The 25,547-nt window shown below is 39.7% G+C and overlaps 1 protein-coding gene, 1 non-coding gene and 5 pseudogenes across 2 annotated transcripts; 2 read left to right on the forward strand and 5 right to left on the reverse strand.

Annotated features, from left to right (window-relative positions):
- Window positions 1-1,145: 1,145 nt before the first annotated feature.
- On the reverse strand, window positions 1,146-2,659 carry LOC109129457 (uncharacterized; annotated as a pseudogene).
- A 3,050-nt stretch (window positions 2,660-5,709) lies between these two features.
- On the reverse strand, window positions 5,710-10,112 carry LOC147925216 (uncharacterized; annotated as a pseudogene).
- Window positions 10,113-10,767: 655 nt separating this feature from the next.
- Window positions 10,768-10,874, forward strand: LOC147925217 (small nucleolar RNA R71). Its single transcript, XR_015585562.1, has one exon. It is a non-coding gene; the product is annotated as a small nucleolar RNA R71 (small nucleolar RNA).
- A 3,073-nt stretch (window positions 10,875-13,947) lies between these two features.
- Window positions 13,948-15,790, reverse strand: LOC147925218 (uncharacterized; annotated as a pseudogene).
- A 2,149-nt stretch (window positions 15,791-17,939) lies between these two features.
- Window positions 17,940-20,670, reverse strand: LOC104753466 (exopolygalacturonase-like; annotated as a pseudogene).
- Window positions 20,671-21,225: 555 nt separating this feature from the next.
- LOC104750116 (metalloendoproteinase 5-MMP) lies at window positions 21,226-22,685 on the reverse strand. Its single transcript, XM_010471865.3, has one exon. It carries the CDS (start codon window positions 22,437-22,439, stop codon window positions 21,345-21,347), a length of 1,095 nt encoding a protein of 364 aa, XP_010470167.2. The 5' UTR covers window positions 22,440-22,685; the 3' UTR covers window positions 21,226-21,344.
- Window positions 22,686-24,105: 1,420 nt separating this feature from the next.
- Window positions 24,106-25,277, forward strand: LOC147925219 (uncharacterized; annotated as a pseudogene).
- Window positions 25,278-25,547: the final 270 nt, after the last annotated feature.

Here is a 25,547-nt window from a genome sequence, read left to right on the forward strand (position 1 = left end):
GAAGATTTTCAAATCATCTACCACTAATAAAAGGAGTTGTAAGAGGCTTCTCAAGCCATCACATCAATATTCTCAAGCCATTCTCAACCTTCCAATAAAAATATGCCATGTGAAAACGCAAGAGCTATTGATATGTATGGAAACTGAGACACAAAACTGAGTCACAAACTAAGACAGGGGTTCTTCAAAATAAAACTTCTTTATTAGACAATCTGTTTAGTAAACTTACAAGTTTCACTCAATCAATTATCTAATCTCTCATGTTCATGGATCTATACACAATCCAAAAACCTCTCAAGACAAACCCTTTAGTCCCCTTTATTAATGCGGATGAGGCAATAATAAAGTGCAGAAAGTAAAGAACACAAGAACTTTGTTAACGAGGTTTGGTGTTTCCTACTCCCCGGGACAACGTCCAGATTTTGATTCCACTAGAACAAGAAAGCAAATACAACCTATTCATAAACACGTAAATCAAGCACAACCCTCTTAATTCACCGCTCCGTTCTATAACATGAAATCTTAAGGATAATTCTCTACCCTTAACTAGATTAACACCAAGCCTAGATTTAAACCAAGATAACATAATCTTGGACTAACCTCCCCCTGAGCCTAGACTTCAGATCTTCAACTCTCTTGAGTAACCTTCACACACACGTTACACCGACGATCAAAGAAGCTTGAACAACACAAGCACCAAACCGCAAAACTAAGCCACACACAATGAGAAAGCTCTCTAGGGTTTTTATCTTTATCTCTCAGCTCTCTTGCTTCTCTAGGACGTGCCCAACGACTCCTTATATGTTCATCAATACTTCCTAATCACCATAGGAGAAGATTTCCAAATTCCATAAGAAAATGACTTTTTCCTTTTTGCTATTTTCTTTTTCCTTGTAAAACTCCAATTTAATCAACCAAATAAATAGTAGTTTTCCTCTTCAATTCATACTCAAACCGTCCTTCAATATTGCCTTCTCAACCCTTCTAGAAACATCTCACGCACATAAAACAACAACAATCTTGTATCACGTCTTGAATCACACAAACACTACTTCAGACATCCAATACATCTTCATTTTCCCCCTTTTTGACTATGCTTGTGAACTCATCAGTTCAAACACCTAAACACATCACCAAACACATCTTCATTCTCCCCCTGAATGAGTCACAACATGATCAAAACTAACTGGAGAATTCTCTCGTTTTGCAATACGCGGTTGATAACCTAGTACACCACTTCCATAGAAATCATCTTTTCTAACCCAAATCTTGTTGCGCCTTAGACCTTCATGATTGACTCCTTGAATGAATCTGAAACAATTCCTCTTGATATGTCCTTGAACTCGACAATGATAACATGTAGGACCATGAAACCTTACATCATAAGCATTCTCCATTCGGCTCCTCTCTCTCAACAATCTGAAACATCTTGGCCTAATATGCCCAACAACACCACAATGATGACAAACAGGTCGAAAAACATTTCTAGGTGTATTCTGTTCTTTCACAAAAACAGTCTCGGAAGCAGTCTTTGATGCACTCTTTAAAGCAGTCTCTGACACAATTCCAGATGCAAACGTGATTTTTCCACTTGAAACAAACCCTGGATCCGATTTTGAAACTTTTCCTTCATATCCAAGGCCACACTTATCAGTCTTGTCAATAGTCAGAATGTGATCCAACTTCTCTGTACCATTATTAAGCATCCTCAAATTCTTTTGAGTTTCTTCAAGCTGCACTTTAGCTTGTAATGCTTCTTCTCCCTTCTCTGTTGCATATTTCTCTGCTTCAACGACTTTAGCCTCTAACTCAAGCTTCTCCTTAATCAAAACTGAATTATCATCAACTACCTTAAGCCAATGTGCATACAACTTCTCATAACTCTTACCAAGTTCTTCATAACTCATATCCTCTCCATCACTATCACTATCAAATTCATGTTCAGATGCAGTTGCGGGTTTTGCTGCAGGTTCAGAAGCAGTTGCAGACACTGATGCAAACTTTGATGCAGACACTGATTCAGAACTATCTTCAAAAGTTGTAAACGCCACAAAATTCTTCAGTTCTTCTTCTTCATCTGAATCAGTTTCAGAATCACTAGTAACAACATTCATAGCCTTTTTCTTATGCTTTTGTAGATTGGCACAATCAGACCGTACATGACCATATCCTTTGCATTCAAAACATTGAACATTCTTTGATGAAATCTTCATCTCTTCACCCATTCTACTTTTCTTCTCTTCGCCCTTACACTTCAGAAATTTAGCAAATTGTCTTGATAATATAGCCATTGAATCTTCACAAGATGATACTTAAGAGCTACTCCAATGTCAACTTCCTTCTTTATTGCTTCCTTAACTTCATCATCTTTCTTCTTTACTCCTTCAACTTCATATGCTTTGCTTAATTCAAAAGCCTTTAAAATCCCAACAAACTCATCAAAAGCAATCTCATCTAAATTATGAGCTTCTTCAACTGCAGAAATTTTTGACTCAAATTTTGCAGGCATAGATCGCTTCAGTTTCTTCACAAGCTTTTTGTCTTTGTACTGCTTACCAAGAGCAAAAGCCTCATTAGATATATCACATAACTTAGCATTGAACTCAGCCACAATTTATTTTTCTTCCATCCTTAAACTCTCAAATTGTGATGCCAACATATCCAGCTTTGTTCTCTTAACACTTGAAGTACCCTCAAACATATTCTCCAATGACTTCCATGCTTTTTGAGCTGATACACATTGAAAAATTAACTTGAAGTGGCTTGAATCAATAGCATTGTAAATCGCTGTCTTGGCTGTTGAATTACAACTTGATAGCTTTTTGGCTGCAGTAGTCCACTTATCCCTAGGCTTAAGACTCTCAACCCCTTTCTCATCCACAACTTTAGGAGACTTGATACACAGAGTTTTAAACCCTATTTTCCTACTGCAAGTGCACAGCAAAGAAGTAGTACTTAGGGGTCGAATCCCACGAAGACCAAGTTTTACTCTATGGTTCTATTGGTTCAATTTCAAGCTAAGACAATTCAAAGTTGGGTTTGTTTGGTAACAGTAACGCGATTAAAACGGTATAAAAAGGCAATAAGCAAAACACTAGATCAGGGGTAATTCTCGGGAATTTCAGAGATAGCAACTAAACAACTATTCACGGCATAGATTAAGTACCAGTCTAGAACTCAAACATAGATATAAACTGATCCACTGTCGTGGTATCAATAACTCTATCTGATCGATTCTGTGCGGAAACGCGGAGCACGTGCTCAGACATCCGGAGCACATGCTCGGCGGTCCATAAACCCTAAACTGTCGTTTGAGTCCAGAATCGCAGACAAGCATTAAAGAACAGGAATGATAAGTTCACAAATCACCTACACATCAACTTTCGCAGGTCTAGGATAATTTGCCCACTAATGTCTTTTCTAGCAACCTATTACACTTTTGATGAATAGATAAACCTAGAATCATAGATTGGGTGATCAAATCAACCTAAGCATTAAGTCTAACAATAGTGAAGACAATCGATTATATAAAGCCCTATTTGTGTTCTGTTGCTAACCCATGAAACCCCTTTTGAAACTCCTAATCTAGCAAAGAAAACTACTCAGACATAGAGAAATGAATCATAGCAAAAGATGAGAAATTCAATGACATGAAAATAAAAAGGGTTCAGAGAATGCTTCACAAGGTAGCCGCTCTTCTCCCTCTCACAAAAGCGTCGCTCAAAAACAAAAGAAAAGGTGTATTTTCTCTCCTAAAAACCCTAGGTTAAATAGCATACAAGTAGAGAAAAATAAGGAAAGAATCCAAATTCAAATCTCCCTATTAAAACACGATCTCCTCCCTCTTTCTCTCACAAAGGATCGCCTAAAATAAGGGGAATTAGGCAGGGAATCGGCGCCTAGATGCTTGCCACGTGTCCTCATGAAACCGTAGAGTTGGCAGCATGTGCTCGGAATTCGGGAGCATGTGCTCCTGGGTCTAAAATCAGCTTTTCTGCTCCAATTCAACTCCTTTCTGCTCCGATTGCTCCTGTTGTTCCAATCCTTGCTTTTAGCTTCCTAGCCTCTTATTATAACCTGAAAAGGACTCAAACAACTACAAAACTATCAAATAAACGGGGTCAAAGTGAGTCAAAACCGTAACATATCAACTCCCCCGGACTTAGATCTTTGTTTGTCCTCAAACAAACTCAAACCAAGCGCCAAGAGAGCCAAGGTGGGAACTCGCAAAAATCTCAGAAACCGTGAGTAGACCATGACCTGCAGACCACATGTGTTAGAACAAGCTATACCAAAAACTTCTCCAGCAAACATCTCCAAAACCAGAACCATAATTGGGAATCAAACCCAGAAAAAGATCACTTTCCAGACAAAGACTCTTTACATTCAATTAAAATTGGCGTGAGCTTCTCATTAAGGGTATTAAGCTAGTGAAATCGAGGCTTGGTAGATAAAATGTTGTTTTAATGGTGGAGCTATAGAGTGTTTAGGGGTTACCATTACTTCGAAAGAGATGCAGGATATCGCACAAAATGGTAAGGGAGAGTGGACTCATTGATGTCCACAACCTCTAATCACTCTCCTCTTCTTATCTTCTCAAACTCAGCCTCTCTTTTCTCCTCAGGGTACAACGCATGCTCGGGGGTGTGTAACACTAGCTCTGGTCCCTTTCCATCATCCTTAAACGTTTTTTTTTTTTTTAGATGAAGGATGATGGGGGATCTTCTTCTGATATTGCCCCTGGAGCATGCGGACCGTATCCTAGGCTCTCTCTCTGCTCAAAACAACTCGCGGACTCGGATGTATATAATTTCGGAGCAGGTGCTCGCTGGGTTGGAGCACGCGCTTTGTCCGTCCGGCTCTTTCCTCTTTGGTTCTCCAGCAAGAGCGAGTTAGAGATTGTGTCAGTCCTGCTCTCCCCGACCGTTTTGCACATAGCTGCACATAATGAGAAAACAAAAATACAAGTGCAAGTGGTTTGAAAGGAGGTTAGGCTCGGGGTGGGTACTAACTTAAAATGAGCTAGCTATTCAGGATCAGCAAGATTGGTTAAAACGAGAAGAATTTAAATCCGGTTAGGTTCCAATAAAGTAGAGTCTAAGTCTTTCCGGTGAAACCTTAATGGGATGAAGCTTTTCTGGCCAGGAGAAGGGTCCGAATGTGAATAGGTATTAGCTCGCCTCTGTACTCTTAGTTCTGCAACAATGGTCACTAGGAAAAACGGTCAAACTCACAAATGGTTAAAAGCATCACAGATTTCGGTCCTAATTCCCACAAGTTTTGATTCGACTCACATGACTCACATGTCATAGGTGACCCTCCCCCGGACTTACTTCACACCGTCTCCGGTATGAAAATAAGCCAAAGAGAGACCTAGACAAGACGAAGAAGGAGAAGAAGAAGAGAGGAGGGTTTTGCGAGTTGGTAGGCTAGTGGGCCTGGTGGGCCTGAGCCAAAGAATTGCATTGAACTTACCTGGCCCAATCGCTCCTCTCTTTTTTTTTTCTTTTGTTCTCAGTTTGCCGAGCATGTGCATCGGGTTGCTCGCGTCCTGCGAGCATGTGCTCCGCGTCTTCTTCCAACATTCTTGAAACCGAAAAGAGAAGAAACAAATCCTAAAAAGAAAAAGAAAAACTCAGCAATATATACCTGGTGGGTTGCCTCCCACCCAGCGCTTGTTTTAAGTCATTAGCTTGACTCGAAAGCTCCTTAGGCAATAGGAGGGTCGCCTAGGGCGAAGGTTTCACCCCTTTCGTGCTCAGAGGCGCAAGATATGGCTTCAGCCTCTGTCCATTCACCACAAATTCTCCTCCTTTTGTGTCCAGCAACACAACAGCCCCATATGGTCTAATCTCCTTGATGGTGAAGGGTCCGGACCATCGTGATCTTAGCTTTCCGGGAAACAGTTTCAGCCTAGAGTTGAACAACAAGACTTGATCATTAGGAGCAAAGGTCCTAGTGAGGATCCGCTTATCATGGTAGGCTTTGGTACACTCCTTGTAGAGTTTTGAGTTTTCATAGGCGAGGTGCCTAATCTCCTCTAGCTCATGCAGTTGCATCTTCCTCCTTTCATGGGCACTCTTAGTGTCAAAGTTCAGCATTTTTACTGCCCAAGCAGCCTTGTACTCTAGCTCAACAGAAAGGTGACACGCCTTACCATACACCAAGTGAAACGGTGTAGTCCCCAGGGGTGTTTTGTAGGCGGTTCTATAAGCCCATAGAGCCTCATCTAGCTTCTGAGACCAATCCTTCCTTGTTGTGTTCACTGTTTTTTGCAAAATGCTCTTAATCTCCCGGTTAGAGATCTCAACTTGGCCGCTTGTTTGTGGGTGGTAGGGGGTGGCGACCTTGTGCCTCACTCCATTCTTCTTAAGAAGACTCTCAAAGACCTTATTAATGAAATGCGATCCACCATCGCTAATGACTACCCGTGGGACACCAAACCGTGGGAAAATAACCGACTTGAACATCTTGAGCACGGTCTTTGCATCATTATTGGGGCTGGCCAAAGCTTCTACCCACTTGCACACGTAATCGACAGCCACCAATATGTATTCATTGCCAAATGAGTTCGGGAAAGGTCCCATGAAGTCAATTCCCCAAACATCAAATACCTCAACCTCCAAGATGAAATTCTGAGGCATCTCATTCCTCCTGCTGATGTTCCCTTGTCTCTGACATGTGTCGCAAGTAAACACGAACCGCTGCGCATCTCTGAACATGGTAGGCCACCAATAACCCGCTTGAAGAGCTTTGGACACGGTTTTGAAAGTAGCAAAGTGTCCAGCATAGGGTGAGCTATGGCAATGAAACAAGACTCCAGGAACCTCCTCCTCAGTCACACACCTCCTGAAAACACCATCTGAGCAATGCCTATAGAGGTAAGGCTCATCCCAAAAATACCGCCTTATGTCTTTTAGGAACTTCTTCTTCTTGTTCCCCACAAACTCAGTAGGTTCTTTCTCTGCTGCTAGGTACTTTGCATACTCTCCAAACCAAGGAAAACTCGGCTGTTTGTTGGTATCAATTGCCTTTCACGGGGTTTTCGGAGCATGTGCTCCCAGGCGGAGCATGTGCTCGGCGGGATCAAAGATGTCGATCGGGTAAACATGTTCTTCAGGAAGGCTATCATCCAAGGGTAGCTCTTCTTCTATCCTCATTCTTGACAAGTGATCTGCAACTCCGTTCTCAATACCCTTCTTGTCTTTAATCTCCAAGTCAAACTCTTGAAGCAACAAAATCCAACGGAGTAGCCTTGGTTTTGCATCCTTCTTGGTCAGTAGATACCTCAATGCTGCATGATCAGTGTGAACAACCACTTTGGAAACAACAAGGTATGATCGGAACTTCTCAAAAGCAAACACAACCGCTAAAAGTTCTTTCTCAGTTGTAGCGTACTTGCACTGAGCCTCATCCAAGGTGTGGCTGGCATAGTATATCACGTGCAGCTTCTTGTCTTTTCTCTGTCCCAGAACCGCTCCCACGACAAAATCACTCGCATCAGTCATGACCTCAAAGGGAAGGTTCCAATCTGGCGGTTGTACAACCGGAGCGCTAACCAAAGCTCCTTTGATCGTGTGAAAGGCTTCCAAGCAAGCAGAATCGAAATCAAACTTCACTTCCTTACACAACAGCTGGGTAAGTTGTCTTGCTATCTTGGAGAAATCCTTAATGAACCGTCTGTAGAAACCGGCGTGGCCAAGGAAACTGCGGATCCCTTTTACCGAATTAGGCGGTTGTAAACTCATCATCACCTCAACCTTGGCTTTGTCAACCTCAATCCCCTTTTCAGAAATCTTGTGTCCCAGCACTATCCCATCTCTGACCATGAAGTGGCATTTCTCCCAATTCAGCACCAGATGTTTGTCTTCACACCGCTGCAACACCCTGCACAAATTAGACAAACAAACGGAAAAGGAGCTCCCTTAGACGGAGAAATCGTCCATGAAAACTTCCATTATATCCTCAATCAGGTCAGTGAAAATGGACATCATGCATCGTTGGAAGGTCGCTGGTGCATTGCATAAGCCAAACGACATTCTGCGGTAACCAAAGGTGCCGTAAGGACATGTGAATGTGGTCTTCTCTTGATCGTCGGGATGGATTGGGATCTGAAAGAAACCTGAATAGCCATCTAAGAAACAGTAGTAAGGATGGTTAGCCAATCTCTCAAGCATTTGATCAATAAACGGCAAAGGAAAATGATCCTTACGGGTCGCAGCATTAAGTTTTCTATAGTCTATGCACATGCGATGTCCCGTAACTGTCCTAGTAGGAATCAACTCATCCTTATCATTCTTAACCACTGTAATTCCACCTTTTTTAGGGACTACATGAACTGGACTAATCCAGGAACTATCAGAAATAGCATAAATTACACCCGCATCTAGAAGTTTCATTATCTCTTTCTTAACAACATCCTTTAGATTCGGGTTCAACCTCCTCTGATGTTCTACCGAAGTCATTGATTCATCTTCTAGATGTATCCTATGCATGCAAAGATCTAGTGAGATTCCTGGGATGTCATCTAGTGAATACCCTAGAGCATTTCTGTACTTCCTAAGTTCACAAAGGAGCAAAGCGGTCTCTACATTGTTTAGTTCAGAGTTCACTATCACGAGGTATGTAGAGTTAGGACCTAGGAACGCGTACCTTAGCCCGGCTGGAAGTGGTTTTAGCTCTACCTTTGGAGCTATTAACTCGCTCCAAGGACCGTCCGCTGACTTTACCGGAGCATGTGCTCCGGAATCCGGAGCAGGTGCTCCCTCGGCAGATTCCTCCCCTGATTGGTTCTCATCGTCTAGGCTGGCGTAAGCTACCAGTTGCTGGAACCGTGTACCTGCATCCAAAATGCGTGTAAAACCGTCAGCTTCCTCATTCAAGAATCCATACTTACCCTCTGCCTTTGTCAAGGCAACCTCCAACGGGTCGAGAGTGAGAACTTCATCGGTAACCTCATGTGCAACCTCTGAACCATCATCAACCACAAAAGTCTGACCATCTATCATAGGTTTCTTGAGCAGCTTATTCATCTCAAACCTTGCAATCATATCCCCCAGCTGGAGATCGATCGCTCCCCCTTGCACATCTATAATCGCACCAGTTGTGCATAAGAATGATCTACCTAAGATCAGGGGGTCACGTGGTTCTTCTTCAAGTTCTAGAACCACAAAGTCTGCTGGTATAAGCGTGTCCCCTATCTGGACATGTAAATCCTCCAACACTCCTATGGGGCGCTTGGTGGATCTATCCGCGAATACTAACGAAATCCGTGTAGACTTGAACTTCGTGTATCCCAGCCTTTTAGCCACTGAATATGGCATAAGGTTCACACTGGAACCTAGATCACAGAGGGAGTTTGCAAAAATCGTTTTACCGATTATCACGGATAAGACAAATCGCCCTGGATCATCTCTCTTCTTTAGCACTTTGTTTTGCAGCACAGCACAGCACTCTCTTGAAACCATCATCACGTTCTCTTCTTCTGACACTCTCCCAGAAACTAACCCTTTCACATATCTCTTCAAAGAAGGTATCATCTGAACAGCATCAGCTAGGGGTAGTTTTAACGTCAATTCTCTCAACATCTCCTTGCACTTTGCATCCTCCAAATCCTTGCGAGATTTCTTAGGAGGAACAGGGTAAGGAACCCTAGGGGTGTACATGTGTGCAGGAGGTACCTCAGTAGGAACGGTCTGATCGGGAGTCGGGAGCACGTGCTCGCTGGGTGGGAGCACATGTTCGCCGGATGCTTCGGCTTCTTTTTGACTCAACGGTGGAGTCTCAGCAGCATATTGAGGAAGGTATTCTTCAGCAATACCCTTGCCCTTGTCAAGCGTAGCGGATGGTGCTTCTCTAGGGGGTAACTTCTTTCCTCCCCTTAGCTCAATCGCATTGACATACTCGTTCCGCGGGTTTGCTTCCCCTTTTCCGGGCAGAGTCCCAGGAGTTCTTTTCACGGCTTCAGCAGTCTGTGCAACCTGAACATCAAGCTTCTTCACATGTGACATTACTGCCTCATACTTCCCATTAAGGTCATTGTACATGGTATCGACCTTAGCGTTGATTTCCACTGAAGCTTTTTGTTGATTCACCAAGAGTTGTTGCATCATGTTTTTCAGCTCATCCTGAGAGCTGCTAACAGATGAAGATCCCAACTGCTGGTTGGTGAAAGGCAGTGCTTGCTGAGCGCTTGTATATGCCTGCTGGTTCCCCCCTTGGAAACGGTTTTGAGTGGGCACAAACTGTTTGCCTTGGAAGTTGTTTGAGAAGGTTTTCTGATAACCCATCTGATTCTGAGCTCCTTGCTGCGGATAGACCTGATCCTGAGGATTCTCCACGTTGGTGCTTCTATAGGACAAATTCGGATGGTTTCTGTAGTTCGGGTTGAAACTCATGTTCTGCACAAAACCTTGCCCACTCACATAATTAACCTCCATCGTTTCCTCCTCTCCATCACAAATCTCCTGAGCTAGCGGCATGTCTCCGGTCTCATCGACAAAATGGACAGTTTTCTGGCTCCCCTTCAGAAGAAGGTTCACCTTGGCTGTCAACTCGTCAATCTTTTGCGTATCGACACTGTTGACCTTCACGGACCTGTCATACTCAGGAGCCTTGTTGCTGGAGCTTGCAGCTAGGTTCTCAATCAACTGATATGCTCCTTCCTTAGACTTTGTCATAAAATCCCCATTGCTGGCCGAGTTGAGAGCGTTTCTGTAGTCCCAGTTAACTCCATCATAGAAAATGCCCAGAATCTGTTCATCACTAAATCCATGGTGCGGACACTCTCTACGGTACTCTTTGTACCTCTCGCAAGCCTCGCAGAAGGCTTCTCCAGTGTGCTGTTGGAACGATGAAATCTTGTTCCTCAGGGCAGTGGTCTTAGCCTTGGTGCAGAAATGGTCCAGAAACGCCGATCTACACTGCTCCCATGATGTCAGAGACCCAGGTGGCAATGACTTCAGCCAACGTGAAGCTCTATCCGCAAGAGAGAAGGGAAATAGCTTGCACTTCAGAAAGTCTGGCGGTATCCCATTTGAACCACTGGTGCTACATATCTCCTCAAAATTCTCGATGTGGTCCATCGGAATCTCAGCTGGGAGACCGTGAAATAGGTGCTGCTTCACTAGAGAGATCATTTGTGGCTTGATCTCAAAATCTTGTCTCTGGATGGCAGCAGGAACAATCGCCGCTCGGTTGGTGTAGAACGCATGCGGGTTTTCCTTGTCCCCAATGGACGGTTGCGGCGGCGCGGCTCTTTCGTGTTGAGCACGGAGCAACTGCCCCAACTGTTGTCGAAGTTGCTGCAACTCGGCAGCCATATCCTCATTGTTTCTGTTGTCACCCATGTTGACGGATTGAAACTTTCTGTTCTTGCGGTTTGTTCTTTCTGCCAAAGAGAGCTCTGCGGCTGACAAAGCAACTAGTTCTTCGGTGTTGTTTCTTCTTGTAGATCGTCTTGACATGCACCTAAAACACACGCAAAGAAGAAGCAGAAAGACAAATCAGTAAGGTCTTAGTCTAGTAATTTTGCCGAAAACCAAAGGTAAAAATTTGGTCCCCGGCAACGGCGCCAAAAACTTGATACACAGAGTTTTAAACCCTATTTTCCTACTGCAAGTGCACAGCAAAGAAGTAGTACTTAGGGGTCGAATCCCACGAAGACCAAGTTTTACTCTATGGTTCTATTGGTTCAATTTCAAGCTAAGACAATTCAAAGTTGGGTTTGTTTGGTAACAGTAACGCGATTAAAACGGTATAAAAAGGCAATAAGCAAAACACTAGATCAGGGGTAATTCTCGGGAATTTCAGAGATAGCAACTAAACAACTATTCAGGGCATAGATTAAGTACCAGTCTAGAACTCAAACATAGATATAAACTGATCCACTGTCGTGGTATCAATAACTCTATCTGATCGATTCTGTGCGGAAACGCGGAGCACGTGCTCAGACATCCGGAGCACATGCTCGGCGGTCCATAAACCCTAAACTGTCGTTTGAGCCCAGAATCGCAGACAAGCATTAAAGAACAGGAATGATAAGTTCACAAATCACCTACACATCAACTTTCGCAGGTCTAGGATAATTTGCCCACTAATGTCTTTTCTAGCAACCTATTACACTTTTGATGAATAGATAAACCTAGAATCATAGATTGGGTGATCAAATCAACCTAAGCATTAAGTCTAACAATAGTGAAGACAATCGATTATATAAAGCCCTATTTGTGTTCTGTTGCTAACCCATGAAACCCCTTTTGAAACTCCTAATCTAGCAAAGAAAACTACTCAGACATAGAGAAATGAATCATAGCAAAAGATGAGAAATTCAATGACATGAAAATAAAAAGGGTTCAGAGAATGCTTCACAAGGTAGCCGCTCTTCTCCCTCTCACAAAAGCGTCGCTCAAAAACAAAAGAAAAGGTGTATTTTCTCTCCTAAAAACCCTAGGTTAAATAGCATACAAGTAGAGAAAAATAAGGAAAGAATCCAAATTCAAATCTCCCTATTAAAACACGATCTCCTCCCTCTTTCTCTCACAAAGGATCGCCTAAAATAAGGGGAATTAGGCAGGGAATCGGCGCCTAGATGCTTGCCACGTGTCGTCATGAAACTGTAGAGTTGGCAGCATGTGCTCGGAATTCGGGAGCATGTGCTCTTGGGTCTAAAATCAGCTTTTCTGCTCCAATTCAACTCCTTTCTGCTCCGATTGCTCCTGCTGTTCCAATCCTTGCTTTTAGCTTCCTAGCCTCTTATTATAACCTGAAAAGGACTCAAACAACTACAAAACTATCAAATAAACGGGGTCAAAGTGAGTCAAAACCGTAACATATCAAGGCTCCCAACCAAGCTCAATCGAATTCAGCAATCTTCATCAAGGTTACTAATAAACGCTTGCATACGAACCTTCCAATACCCGTAATTCATTGAATCAAGCAACGGTGGTCTTGACATAGACGTTCCTTCTCTGTATGAAGTCATCACAACTGATTCAAAGCTCTGTCTTACTTCCTGAACTACCCTCACCCTTGATCTACCCGAAACTAGACTAAATCTCTATCGAGAACCCGCTCTGATACCACTTGTTAATGCGGATGAGGCAATAATAAAGTGCAGAAAGTAAAGAACACAAGAACTTTGTTAACGAGGTTCGGTGTTTCCTACTCCCCGGGACAACGTCCAGATTTCGATTCCACTAGAACAAGAAAGCAAATACAACCTATTCACAAACGCGTAAATCAAGCACAACCCTCTTAATTCACCGCTCCGTTCTATAACATGAAATCTTAAGGATAATTCTCTACCCTTAACTAGACTAACACCAAGCCTAGATTTAAACCAAGATAACCTAACCTTGTACTAAACTCCCCCTGAGCCTAGACTTCAGATCTTCAACTCTCTTGAGCAACCTTCACACACACGTCACACCGGTGATCAAAGAAGCTTGAACAACACAAGCACCAAACCGCGAAACTAAGCCGCACACAATGAGAAAGTTCTCTAGGGTTTTTATCTTTATCTCTCAGCTCTCTTGCTTCTCTAGGACGTGCCCAACACCTCCTTATATATTCATCAATACTTCCTAATCACCATAGGAGAAGATTTTCAAATTCCACAAGAAAATGACTTTTTCCTTTTTGCTATTTTCCTTTTCCTTGTAAAACTCCAATTTAATCAACCCAATAAATAGTAGTTTTCCTCTTCAATTTATACTCAAACCATCCTTCAATATTGCCTTCTCAACCCTTCTAGAAACATCTCACGCACATAAAACAACAACAATCTTGTATCACGTCTTGAATCACACAAACACTACTTCAGACATCCAATACATCTTCATTTTCCCCCTTTTTGACTATGATTGTGAACTCATCAGTTCAAACACCTAAACACATCACCAAACACATCTTCATGCTCCCCCTGAATGAGTCACAACATGGTCAAAACTAACTAGAGAATTCTCCCCGTTTTGCAATACGCGGTTGATAACCTAGTACACCACCTCCATAGAACTCATCTTTTCTAACCCAAATCTTGTTGCGCCTTAGACCTTCATGATTGACTCCTTGAATGAATCTGAAACAATTCCTCTTGATATGTCCTTGAACTCGACAATGATAACATGTAGGACCATGAAACCTTACATCATAAGCATTCTCCATTCGGCTCCTCTCTCTCAACAATCTGAACATCTTGGCCTAATATGCCCAACAACACCACAATGATGACAAACAGGTCGAAAAACATTTCTAAGTGCATTCTGTTCTTTCACAAAAACAGTCTTTGATGCACTCTTTAAAGCAGTCTCTGACACAATTCCAGATGCAAACGTGATTTTTCCACTTGAAACAAACACTGGATCCGATTTTGAAACTTTTCCTTCATATCCAAGGCCACACTTATCAGTCTTGCCAATACTCAGAATGTGATCCAACTTCTCTGTACCATTATTAAGCATCCTCAAATTCTTTTGAGTTTCTTCAAGCTGCACTTTAGCTTGTAATGCTTCTTATCCCTTCTCTGTTGCATATTTCTCTGCTTCAACGACTTTAGCCTCTAACTCAAGCTTCTCCTTACTCAAAACTGAATTATCATCAACTACCTTAAGCCAATGTGCATACAGCTTCTCATAACTCTTACCAAGTTCTTCATAACTCATATCCTCTCTATCACTATCACTATCAAATTCATGTTCAGATGCAGTTGCAGGTTTTGCTGCAGGTTCAGAAGCAGTTGGAGACACTAATGCAGACTTTGATGCAGACACTGATTCAGAACTATCTTCAAAAGTTGTAAACGCCACAAAATTCTTCAGTTCTTCTTCTTCATCTGAATCAGTTTCAGAATCACTAGTAACAACATTCATAGCCTTCTTCTTATGCTTTTGTAGATTGGTACAATCAGACCGTACATGACCATATCCTTTGCATTCAAAACATTGAACATTCTTTGATGAAATCTTCATCTCTTCACCCATTCTACTTTTCTTCTCTTCGCCCTTACGCTTCAGAAATTTTGCAAATTGTCTTGATAACATAGCCATTGAATCTTCACAAGATGATACTTAAGAGCTACTCCAATGTCAACTTCCTTCTTTATTGCTTCCTTAACTTCATCATCTTTCTTCTTTACTCCTTCAGCTTCATATGCTTTGCTTAATTCAAAAGCCTTTAAAATCCCAACAAACTCATCAAAAGCAATCTCATCTAAATTATGAGCTTCTTCAACTGCAGAAATTTTTGACTCAAATTTTGCATGCACAGATCGCTTCTGTTTCTTCACAAGCTTTTTGTCTTTGTACTGCTTACCAAGAGCAAAAGCCTCATTAGATATATCACATAACTTAGCACTGAACTCAGCCACATTTTATTTTTTTTCCATCCTTAAATTCTCAAATTGTGATGCCAACATATCCAACTTTGTTCTCTTAACACTTGAAGTACCCTCAAACATATTCTCCAATGACTTCCATGCTTTTTGAGCTGATACACATTGAGAAATTAACTTGAAGTGGCTTGAATCAATAACATTGTAAATCGCTGTCTTGGCTGTTGAATTACAACTTGATAGCTTTTTCTCTGCAGTAGTCCACTTATCCCTAGGCTTAAGACTCTCAACCCCTTTCTCATCCACAACTTTAGAAGGATCCCAACCAAGCTCAATCGAATTCCAGCAATCTTCATCAAGGTTACTAATAAAAGCTTGCATACGAACCTTCCAATACCCGTAATTCGTTGAATCAAGAAACGGTGGTCTTGACATAGACGTTCCTTCTCTGTATGAAGTCATCACAACTGATTCAAAGCTCTGTCTTACTTCCTGAACTACCCTCACCCTTGATCTACCCGAAACTAGACTAAATCTCTATCGAGAACCCGCTCTGATACCACTTGTTAATGCGGATGAGGCAATAATAAAGTGCAGAAAGTAAAGAACACAAGAATTTTGTTAACGAGGTTCAGTGTTTCCTACTCCCCGGGACAACGTCCAGATTTCGATTCCACTAGAACAAGAAAGCAAATACAACCTATTCGTAAATGCGTAAATCAAGCACAGCCTTCTTAATTCACCGCTCCGTTCTATAACATGAAATCTTAATTATAATTCTCTACCCTTAACTAGACTAACACCAAGCCTAGATTTAAACCAAGATAACCTAACCTTGGACTAAACTCCCCCTGAGCCTAGACTTCAGATCTTCAACTCTCTTGAGCAACCTTCACACACACGTCACACCGACGATCAAATAAGCTTGAACAACACAAGCACCAAACCGCGAAACTAAGCCGCACACAATGAGAAAGCTCTCTAGGGTTTTTATCTTTATCTCTCAGCTCTCTTGTTTCTCTAGGACGTGCCCAACACCTCCTTATATATTCATCAATACTTCCTAATCACCATAGGAGAAGATTTCCAAATTCCATAAGAAAATGACTTTTTTCCTTTTTGCTATTTTCTTTTTCCTTGTAAAACTCCAATTTTATCAACCCAATAAATAGTAGTTTTCCTCTTCAATTCATACTCAAACCGTCCTTCAATATTGCCTTCTCAACCCTTCTATAAACATCTCACACACATAAAACAACAACAATCTTGTATCACGTCTTGAATCACACAGACACTACTTCAGACATCCAATACATCTTCACCCTTAAGCGTTATGCTTTCCTACAAGAACCCACATAACCTTAATGTCTAAGAATTCTCTTGCTCTTTTGTGCTAACCTCTACAAAGGCTTAGCCCCCTATTTATACAAAATAGGTCGTGGCCATACAAGCTTAAATTCCTATTCTAATCCTAATAGGAATTGTCAAATCTCTTTGCAAATTTCCTTTTCTTTTATGGAATAGGAAAGTCTTCTTCATGTTTCCTTTTCTACTAAAAAGGAAACTCTTCATGTTTCTAGACTCTTCTCCAAGCTTCTAGTCTTCATAACTTTCATGGTTGAATATTAATCGCCTTATCTGATTTCTTTATTTCAGATCCATCTTATCTGCTTCGTTGAACTACTTCTTGTAGTACTCTGAACTAATACAGCGACTGCATCAACATCTTCATCTTCATCTTTGTCTTTCATAAATGTCTTTTTCTTTTTCTTTTCATTTTGTTGTAAAACTCAGTTAAGAACACATCAACACCGTGTACATCTGAGAGTTCTCAATGGGGAGACACGCCAATTGCAATAAGCTATAAAACTTTGTAATTAGATTATAGGCCTTCACTAATCTCGAAACTGAAGTCTCTTCCATCTCTTGAATTTTACGACTCCTTTCTTCTCTTAATACACACATGTTTGTAATTTTCTTATATTATAGGAGAAGACAGATATATCTGCAGATATGGCTAATTTGGGATTTTTTAAATTGCTAAATTGATCAAAACATACACTAGCTTCCGTATAGTTCTGTTTTGAATATGTTTTGTTTCCTTCTCATGCACCTAGCTTATCTTTTATTTGAAATAATAACATGTGTTATCTTTAAGCTATGAAACAAAATATAGACCGTGTTTGTTTGTACTTTGTAAAGTTAGATTAACAAGTAAGTTTATTTTCATATGTTTTATTCAATTGCTCAATTTTTAGTTTTTAATATCTATAATTAAGACATGCGATAACCCGGTTTTTCCCAGGTTGACCTGGTTCAATTATTTTCCTATAACTACACTAAACCTACTTAGAAAACAATAATGCTTTGTTTTAGATCACAAAACTCTCCCAAGTTTTCTAAATATTTTTGTATGAATCTTTTGTCTTCTAACACCGGATAACCTTTTTCCTGGCATTAAGTTATCAGAAAACATGTACATATTTATGATTCGATTTGGAATTTAGGTTTTAAGAGAAAACATAACCATATACACCAATTAATTAGGAAATTATACATAAATGAAAATATCATATACAACACATTGTCATTGTTTTAATTGACCGTCAAATCAATTAAGACAATGTTGGAAAACCATGTTACCACTTGCGGAACCGTTAATATTTTCACATTTTGCAGTGGAAGGACCACCTTCAAGTCCGTTCTTCTGGAGGTTAATGTCAATTAGCTCAACATTTTTGCACGGAAATTTCTTGCTACATTGCAGATTCACAGCCACTTTATTTTTTGATGTTCCATATATGTTCTTTAACTTAACGTCTTGGATTTGAACATGAGACTCACCCTGAAAGAAAGAAGCACAAGTTGTATTGTTTGTTTTTGCTTGTAATGGAAGAAAAGAAAATGAAGTTTGCTTTTTTGCATAAAAAGTTAACCTTATTTTCATGTTCACAAGGTGGGTGAGGGCAATACTTCTGATCGATGTTGATCGGTTTTTCAACGTCAATCATCTGAATATTTTCGTACACAAAGTTTGAAACAAGGATCTTAGAAGCTGAAGATTCCCAAGTCTTGATCCGAATACCATCGCTTGGACCATTGAAAATAATGTCTTTCACCGTTAAGTCTTTCACGTTTTTCTCGTCTTTGTTCTTCCCTAAGCTTCCGACACTAATCCCATGTCCGGGACCACATTTGACATTTGAGATATTGAGGTTAGTGGTTCCAGAGAGAATGGCGATACAATCATCTCCAGTACCGATATTTGTGTTTGAAATTTGAATGTTGCTACACGAACCCATCTTGATACCGTCAGTGTTTGGACTATCACCGGGAGCTGTTATAGTGACACCAGTAATGTTAAAGTAGTGGAGGGAGAAGAAGTTGAAATGTCCCATTTTGCTGTTGAGTGATGTTATGTCTTTAATATTTGAATTGTTCACAAATCCAATCCCATAGTCTATGAAAAAAAATCGAATTTATTAAAAGATTTGTTACTTTCTCATATATATATAAAATGAGTACAAACATAAATAAAATTGGGTATAATAAATAATCATTAAATCAATTTTTCATTGTATAAGTATCATATCACACACTATGTAATATGCTTTACAAGTAAATAATAATCATATATTTGAAAATGAGGCGCTAAGTGAAAAAGTTTAAGCAATGTTACCATAGCTAATTTAGGACAATTGGGGTTTTTGTGGCAGTCATTGAGTGGCCAAGACTTTTTTCCTTGACCGTCAAGTGTACCAAAACCAGAGATAGATAGATCATTGATGTACCTAAAGTTGACCATGTATCTTGCTTAATGTCGCTAGGGTTTTCAGGAGCCAACAAAGTTCCATCAATAACAAATTCAATAGGATTTTTGCATGGATCAACAAACTCTATACCACCAAGGTAGAAAGTTCCTTTGAGTACGTAGATCTTACTACTTCCACTTCTCCTTGCACATGCACGGTTCCATACTCTCATAAATACCTAATTTTGTATGCGTTAAAATAATATAAGTTAATTATCAAACTAACTAAATAAATAAAATAGATAATTATCTTTATGTTATTATATTGGTCATATATGTTTATAATTGTCTTAATATTCATATATTATTATCTCAAAACTAACTGGTGATTAAAATTAAAATTAGAAAAATTGTTGTGTACATACATCCGTGTTATCAGTTTTTCCGTCTCGTTTCGAACCATGGCGTTTGACATTGAACACCTTTGGTTTAACGGTCCGACGACTTGCAACAGCAATGAACAAGACAGGCAGCAGACACAAAGTCTTTAACGCATAAACAATAGGGGGTGTATTCAAACCATGATTTTGGAGAATTTGATGGGATTTAGGAAATTTAGAATTTTGGTAGATTTTAGAGAAGTTGATATGTTTTTCTGTAAAATTCTTTCAAATCCCACCTAAAACCATGAGATTTAGATTTCTGTATTTTTAACTAAACAAATCCTCTCAAATCCTCCAGAATCCTAAAAATCATTAAAATCTAAATCCACAAAATTGTTTTGAATAACATTAGATTTTAAAGTAAATTTTTAAATCATCAGTTCAATAACAGTAGATTTTAAAGTAGAATTTTAAATCATCAGTTCAATAACAGTGAATTTTAATAGATTTTTTAAAATTCATGATTAAATAACATATGATTTGTAAATTTCACACAAATCACTTAAAATGTCAAGTTGAATACACCCTCTAGAAGTCATTTTACCTTTTTTGTTTAGGGTATAAGCAGATATTAAATTTTTCTTGCTTATCAATACTTGTTGTATAGGAGACAATGAGAAGTGTTGGCCTTTATTTGCTTATATAGGTTTGGCATTGCTCGATGCCTCGACAAACGGTAAAAAAAGAACTTGATTTTTGTTATTAGTTTTTGAAGTTGGTTAGTTTCTTTTGTAACGATGGTGATTGGTTAGTATCTTGTTATGAAGTTTTTTATATGTATATGATTTAGTTTTGTTTTTTTATAATTTCGTTTTTTTGTTTCCTCTTAAAACACAATCTTTCATTTTGAAAATTTACCAATCAGATTTACCTATAAATTGGTTTTTTGCAGAAAAAAAAAACAAAATGTATTCCAAATACATTCTTTAAGATTTGTTCATATTTTAATGGATCTCAAAAACTATTTTTGCCCAAAAATGAGAACAAGAAAAACAAATATATTTCCTCTATAACCATTTTCACCAAATCCGGACTTGAACCTAGTTTTTTCCAAGAAAACCGTATAATTTGGCCATTGAGCAATGATCAGCATTAGTTTTTTATACAAACAATTTTAGAACATCCTCAAATTGTGAATTTGATTCCATTACTTAAACGGTTAAACCATAGTGAATTGACGGCAACAATTATAAAGTTCTATTTTCTAATTTGCCATTTATTTGATTCTTAATAGTATATCAATGTTCAAAATCACGATCGTTGATAATTGTAGTCCACTTTCGAATTCACCATTATAACACTAGAAAGATGTACGTGGAATCATTTCATTTTCAAACAAAATTGGACTAACCAACTTACGTATGTAAAATGTTACATCATAAACAATTTGTGGTACTTGTAAAACATTTTTTTTTTTCGTTGTCGGCGAACTTGAAAGACAATAAAACAAAATCGATAGTTTTGTCCTAAACTTGATAGTTGATAAACTCCAAAATATAGAGAGTTTTGTCGATTTATCTCATCACCGTAACACAAATAGTCAAATATAAACCAGTAAGTTTTATATTCGGTGTAGGTGTTAATCGTTGCTGGAGGCACCATTTGTATGAACCAGGCTTTGGTCTTAATGGAATCAAGGTAATTTAAAATATATATATATATATTGTATATATAAACCAGTTTGGTAAAGTACACAACCAATGTTGGACATAAACCAATCATATAGAATATTTACTTTTAGTTTTAGAAAGACAACGAAAAATAAAATAGAATATGACCCCAAATAAAAGGGGCATAAAATACCCAAATAATGTCATAGTGTCTAAAAACAAATAAAGAAAATACACGTGGCAACCAATGGTAAGCTAAACACACACCCTCTCCACCGACGCAAGCTATCACCACCGCTAGTTTGACGCTCACGGCTACTCTTCTTCTCACCACCACCGTCTCCGTTCGGGTTACTACCGTATAAATGCTGTATCCCTTCTATATCATCCTTAGCTAACTCCACTTTCCGATCACCACCAGAAATCGCCGGAAACATAATCGCATCTTCCACCGACGAGTGACCCAACCCTAGCAAATGTCCGATCTCATGAACCACAACCGATTCAAGATCAACCACCGACGTCACCGGCAATATCCGACGGCTGATTTCACCGTTAGAGATCAACCAATCCTCGTCACTGTCTAAATGCAACATCCCCGTAGGAGGAGACGAAGCGTGAGCCAACGTCCCCATCGCTCCATCAAACGGCTCACCATCTCCATGTTCACCGGAGAAGAACCCAATCACTATATCAGCTCCGAGGAGTGACTCGGAGCGCGTGAAATTCAACGGCGTCACCTCCGACCAGCGCGTGAAGGCGCGTTCGAACACGCGTTTGACCTCTTCGGTCAGATTGTTCTGCGGCACGAACGCGTAAGTCAGATCTCGTTTCCGTTTCGGCCACCGCGGCTTCCCGTGAAAAAACGAGTACCGCTCCGTCGTACGAAGCTTTCTTCGGCCGTTCATCTCCGAAACACCGTCGATCATATCCAGATTCTCGCATCGTGGTTTCACGATCTGCCGGAGAGTAGAGGAATCGAGTTTTCCGGTGACTTTGAGATTGAAATTTTTCTGGTACGTGTCGATCGCTGATTGGAGCACGTCGTCGAAATCGTCGGTGCAGTTATCGACGGCGGCGGCGGAGATGTAACCGAAACGATGAAAGTATTGTTTGAGTTTGGAGAGGCCGTCGATTTTTTCACCGATGTGACAACCGGCGAGTTTCGAGAACGTTTCCCACGCGTTTTGCGTTGCGTTTAGGAATTGTAACGGTGGGATTGAAGATACGTTTGTGTAGAATTTGGCTGAGATTGGAGTCACTGTGAAGAAGCTTGTTAAGATCGTTACTAGTATAAGAAATCTCATTCTTGTATTTTTGGGAAGAGAAAACACAGATTAACAAAAAAAAAAAAAATTAAAGACAAGCTAAAGAAAAAAAATGGAAGATGGAGAGTTGGAAACGACGTCGTCTGTGTAATAAAAGCTTCTGTTGCTTCATTTTCCACATCCACACGGTGTCTAAATGCTACGTGACATGTTTTTCTGAAAATACTATAAAGTCAAAATAATACTATAGAAAACAGACCAAACACAATCATACTTTCAGTTTTTCCCAATTTGAGTATCTATTTTGCATTAAATTTTTGAGTATCATTTCAGTTTCAGTTTTTCCCACCTGATTGGAAGGAACTTCTTCTCTATAAATTGTTATAGATTGGAAAGAGTATAATTTTTTATCAATGAGCACATGAAATATGTCATATTGACAAATATAAATCCCTATAGAACCACAGGTGAAATGCAACTTCGATGCGAGTTTTAATCATCAAACTTTACAAGCAGCAGCTGGATGGATAATCAGAGATCATAATGGAATTGAAAAGAAATGGGGAGCAACAGAATTATCTAATACAACTACACCTCTAATAGCTGAGACGAAAGCACTATTATATGGAATTCAACAAGCGCTGAGATATGGTTTTCACTAAGTGACTTTTGAAGGCGATTGTGAAGTGTTGATAAAAGTAATCAAGGGCGAGGCTAAACATTCAGAGATAGCAACCATTATGGCATTATCCAAGACATTCATTATTGGTCATCAAAGTTTTCTCAAATATCTTACGTTTATGTGAATCGTTCTTGTAATAATGTAGCTGATTACCTAGCCAAAGAATGTTTAAGTTCTGATAGTGGTTTTCAAAATTCCAAAACTCAACCATCAAGGTTCAAACAGTTGTTAAGGATTGATTTAAGCTAATAAAATTGTATTTGACGAAAAAAAAAAAAAAATCTGTACCTCAGCAAAATATATATAATCCGTACTTCAAAAATAAAAATTTGTGACTCCATGTAATTTGACAGATTGGTTGGTCTTTATTTTAGAGTTAAAATTTAAATACAATATTTAATATTTTATGATTAAATTATTCTAAAATCATTTATATTATTGGTTGAATCAAATCTTTCTAAGCTAATATGCTGTTGACAAAAATAAAAAAATTAAATTCTTTTTTTAATATATATAATTAAGGGTTTTATTAGAAGTATAGAATAGAATTTAATTAAGAAACTAACCTTGGTGCAAAAAAGTGAGTGACTATTTTTTGAGAAGTGGAAAAATCAAAACTTTCTTGAAATAAAAGACAAAAATACAACAACTTATTGTTCTTTGTTACGAAAATATATCATTTATACTAATAATAAATTTATTTATGAAAACGTTTCTCTCGATGGCGACGCTTCTCTGTGAGGACGATTTTTCAACGATTTGCAGATCGATCGTTTTTCTTTTTCTTCTTGTCGGAGTATTGGTTCGATTGAAGTTTGTGGCCTAAAGACTGTAACTTCTTTCGGTGTCTTTCTGCCAAAACGGTTATATGGCAGTTTCCTTTGTCCGTTTATCTCATTGGATAACCGTTCGGGGAAACCGCCATGGACAACCCTATATAAATTCTTTCTTCCCGGCAATTTTTCTCTTCTATCTCTGTTCTCTAATCTTTCATCTCTGTTCGGTATCACTATTTCTTCGACAATGAGTGATTATATCAAAAAATCACTACAAGATCTGGACTTGGGCATAACTGATGCCCCAGTTCCGCTGCCTCCGCAATTCATCGCAAAAGCGGTGACCGCTAACCGGTACTCTTTGGTGGTCTCTACGGTGAACCCTCACAATCAGAATTTGAGGGCTTTGATTGGACATATGCCCATAATTTGGGGTGTAGAAGGAATCGTCGTTGGGAGGATCTTGGGGCTGCGAAAGGCTCTATTTGTGTTTCAATCGGAGGAATCTCTTAACATGGTTTTACGCTGTGGCCCTTGGTCTTTCAACGAATGGATGCTGAAGGTTCATCGCTGGCACCCAAACATCACCGATGAAGCTATGAAGATAATCCCCTTTTGGATTCAAATACGCGGGATTCCACTGCTTTATCTCTCCAATGATATGGCCAGGTATATAGGGGACCAATTAGAACCAGTGAAAACAGTAGACTTTGATGAAAATGCTAATATGGTGGAGTTTGTAAGGGTTAGCATAGATTGGAATGTAGACTGGCCTTTAAGATTCAAGCGTAACTTTCAATTCATAGTGGGTGATAACACAATCATTAAGTACTGCTTCGAGAGGCTCCGTAAGTTTTGTGCCAAATGTGGTTCTCTCAAACATGATGTTGCTGAATGTGATCTGAATGGTGAGGATGCTGATTTCTATCAAGAGGAACCGCCAAACGACAATGATCAAAACATGGCTGGTCCTCAGGCTGAGCGAGATGTCCTATTTGATAGCAATACTCTCGAGACAATTGATCCTTTTGAAACAATACCAGGGCTACAGAATCACTACTCGACTCCGGGTGCTGGGCCGAGTTCATCCGCTCCAAGCGAGCCCCCGAGTATTTTGAGGATACTGAACTTACGGCTGAAAGGCTCTGTTATTTACATGTCAAGTTCAGCAAGGAGTTCAGAGACACCTTCTCTCATATCCATGAGGATAAGTGTCTGATTCTTGATTCAGGAAAGACGAGTTCTAAGCGTAAAAGGGTGGCGGTTGAAGCTTTTTATCAACAATGGGAAGCTGCTGAAGATCAGGCAGTCTTGTGCCATATCCGTAAGAAGGAACGGGTTGAGTCTGATGGTTCCTGTTCTGCACCAAATGAGATCGACAGAGGCGCGGGGGGCCCGGTACCCCAATTGTGTCCATGATGATCATCTCCTGGAACTACCAAGGCCTTGGCGGATCTATGACTAAATCTAGACTACATAGTATTTGGTGTATTTATAAACCTAATATGCTATTTCTTGTTGAAACTCTTAATAAGTGTACTATGGTTGTTGACTTTGCTCATTCTCTAGGATTTCATAATGTAATTACTGTGCCCCCTTGTGGTAGGAGTGGCGGTTTGGCTTTGTTGTGGAAAAACAATGTTTACGTATCCCTAATTTCTAAGGATACTAGGATCATTCATGTAAACG

Source organism: Camelina sativa, chromosome 16 (assembly GCF_030686135.1).
Source record: "Camelina sativa cultivar CO46 ecotype springtype chromosome 16, ASM3068613v1".
In the NCBI taxonomy this organism is placed as follows: domain Eukaryota; kingdom Viridiplantae; phylum Streptophyta; class Magnoliopsida; order Brassicales; family Brassicaceae; genus Camelina; species Camelina sativa.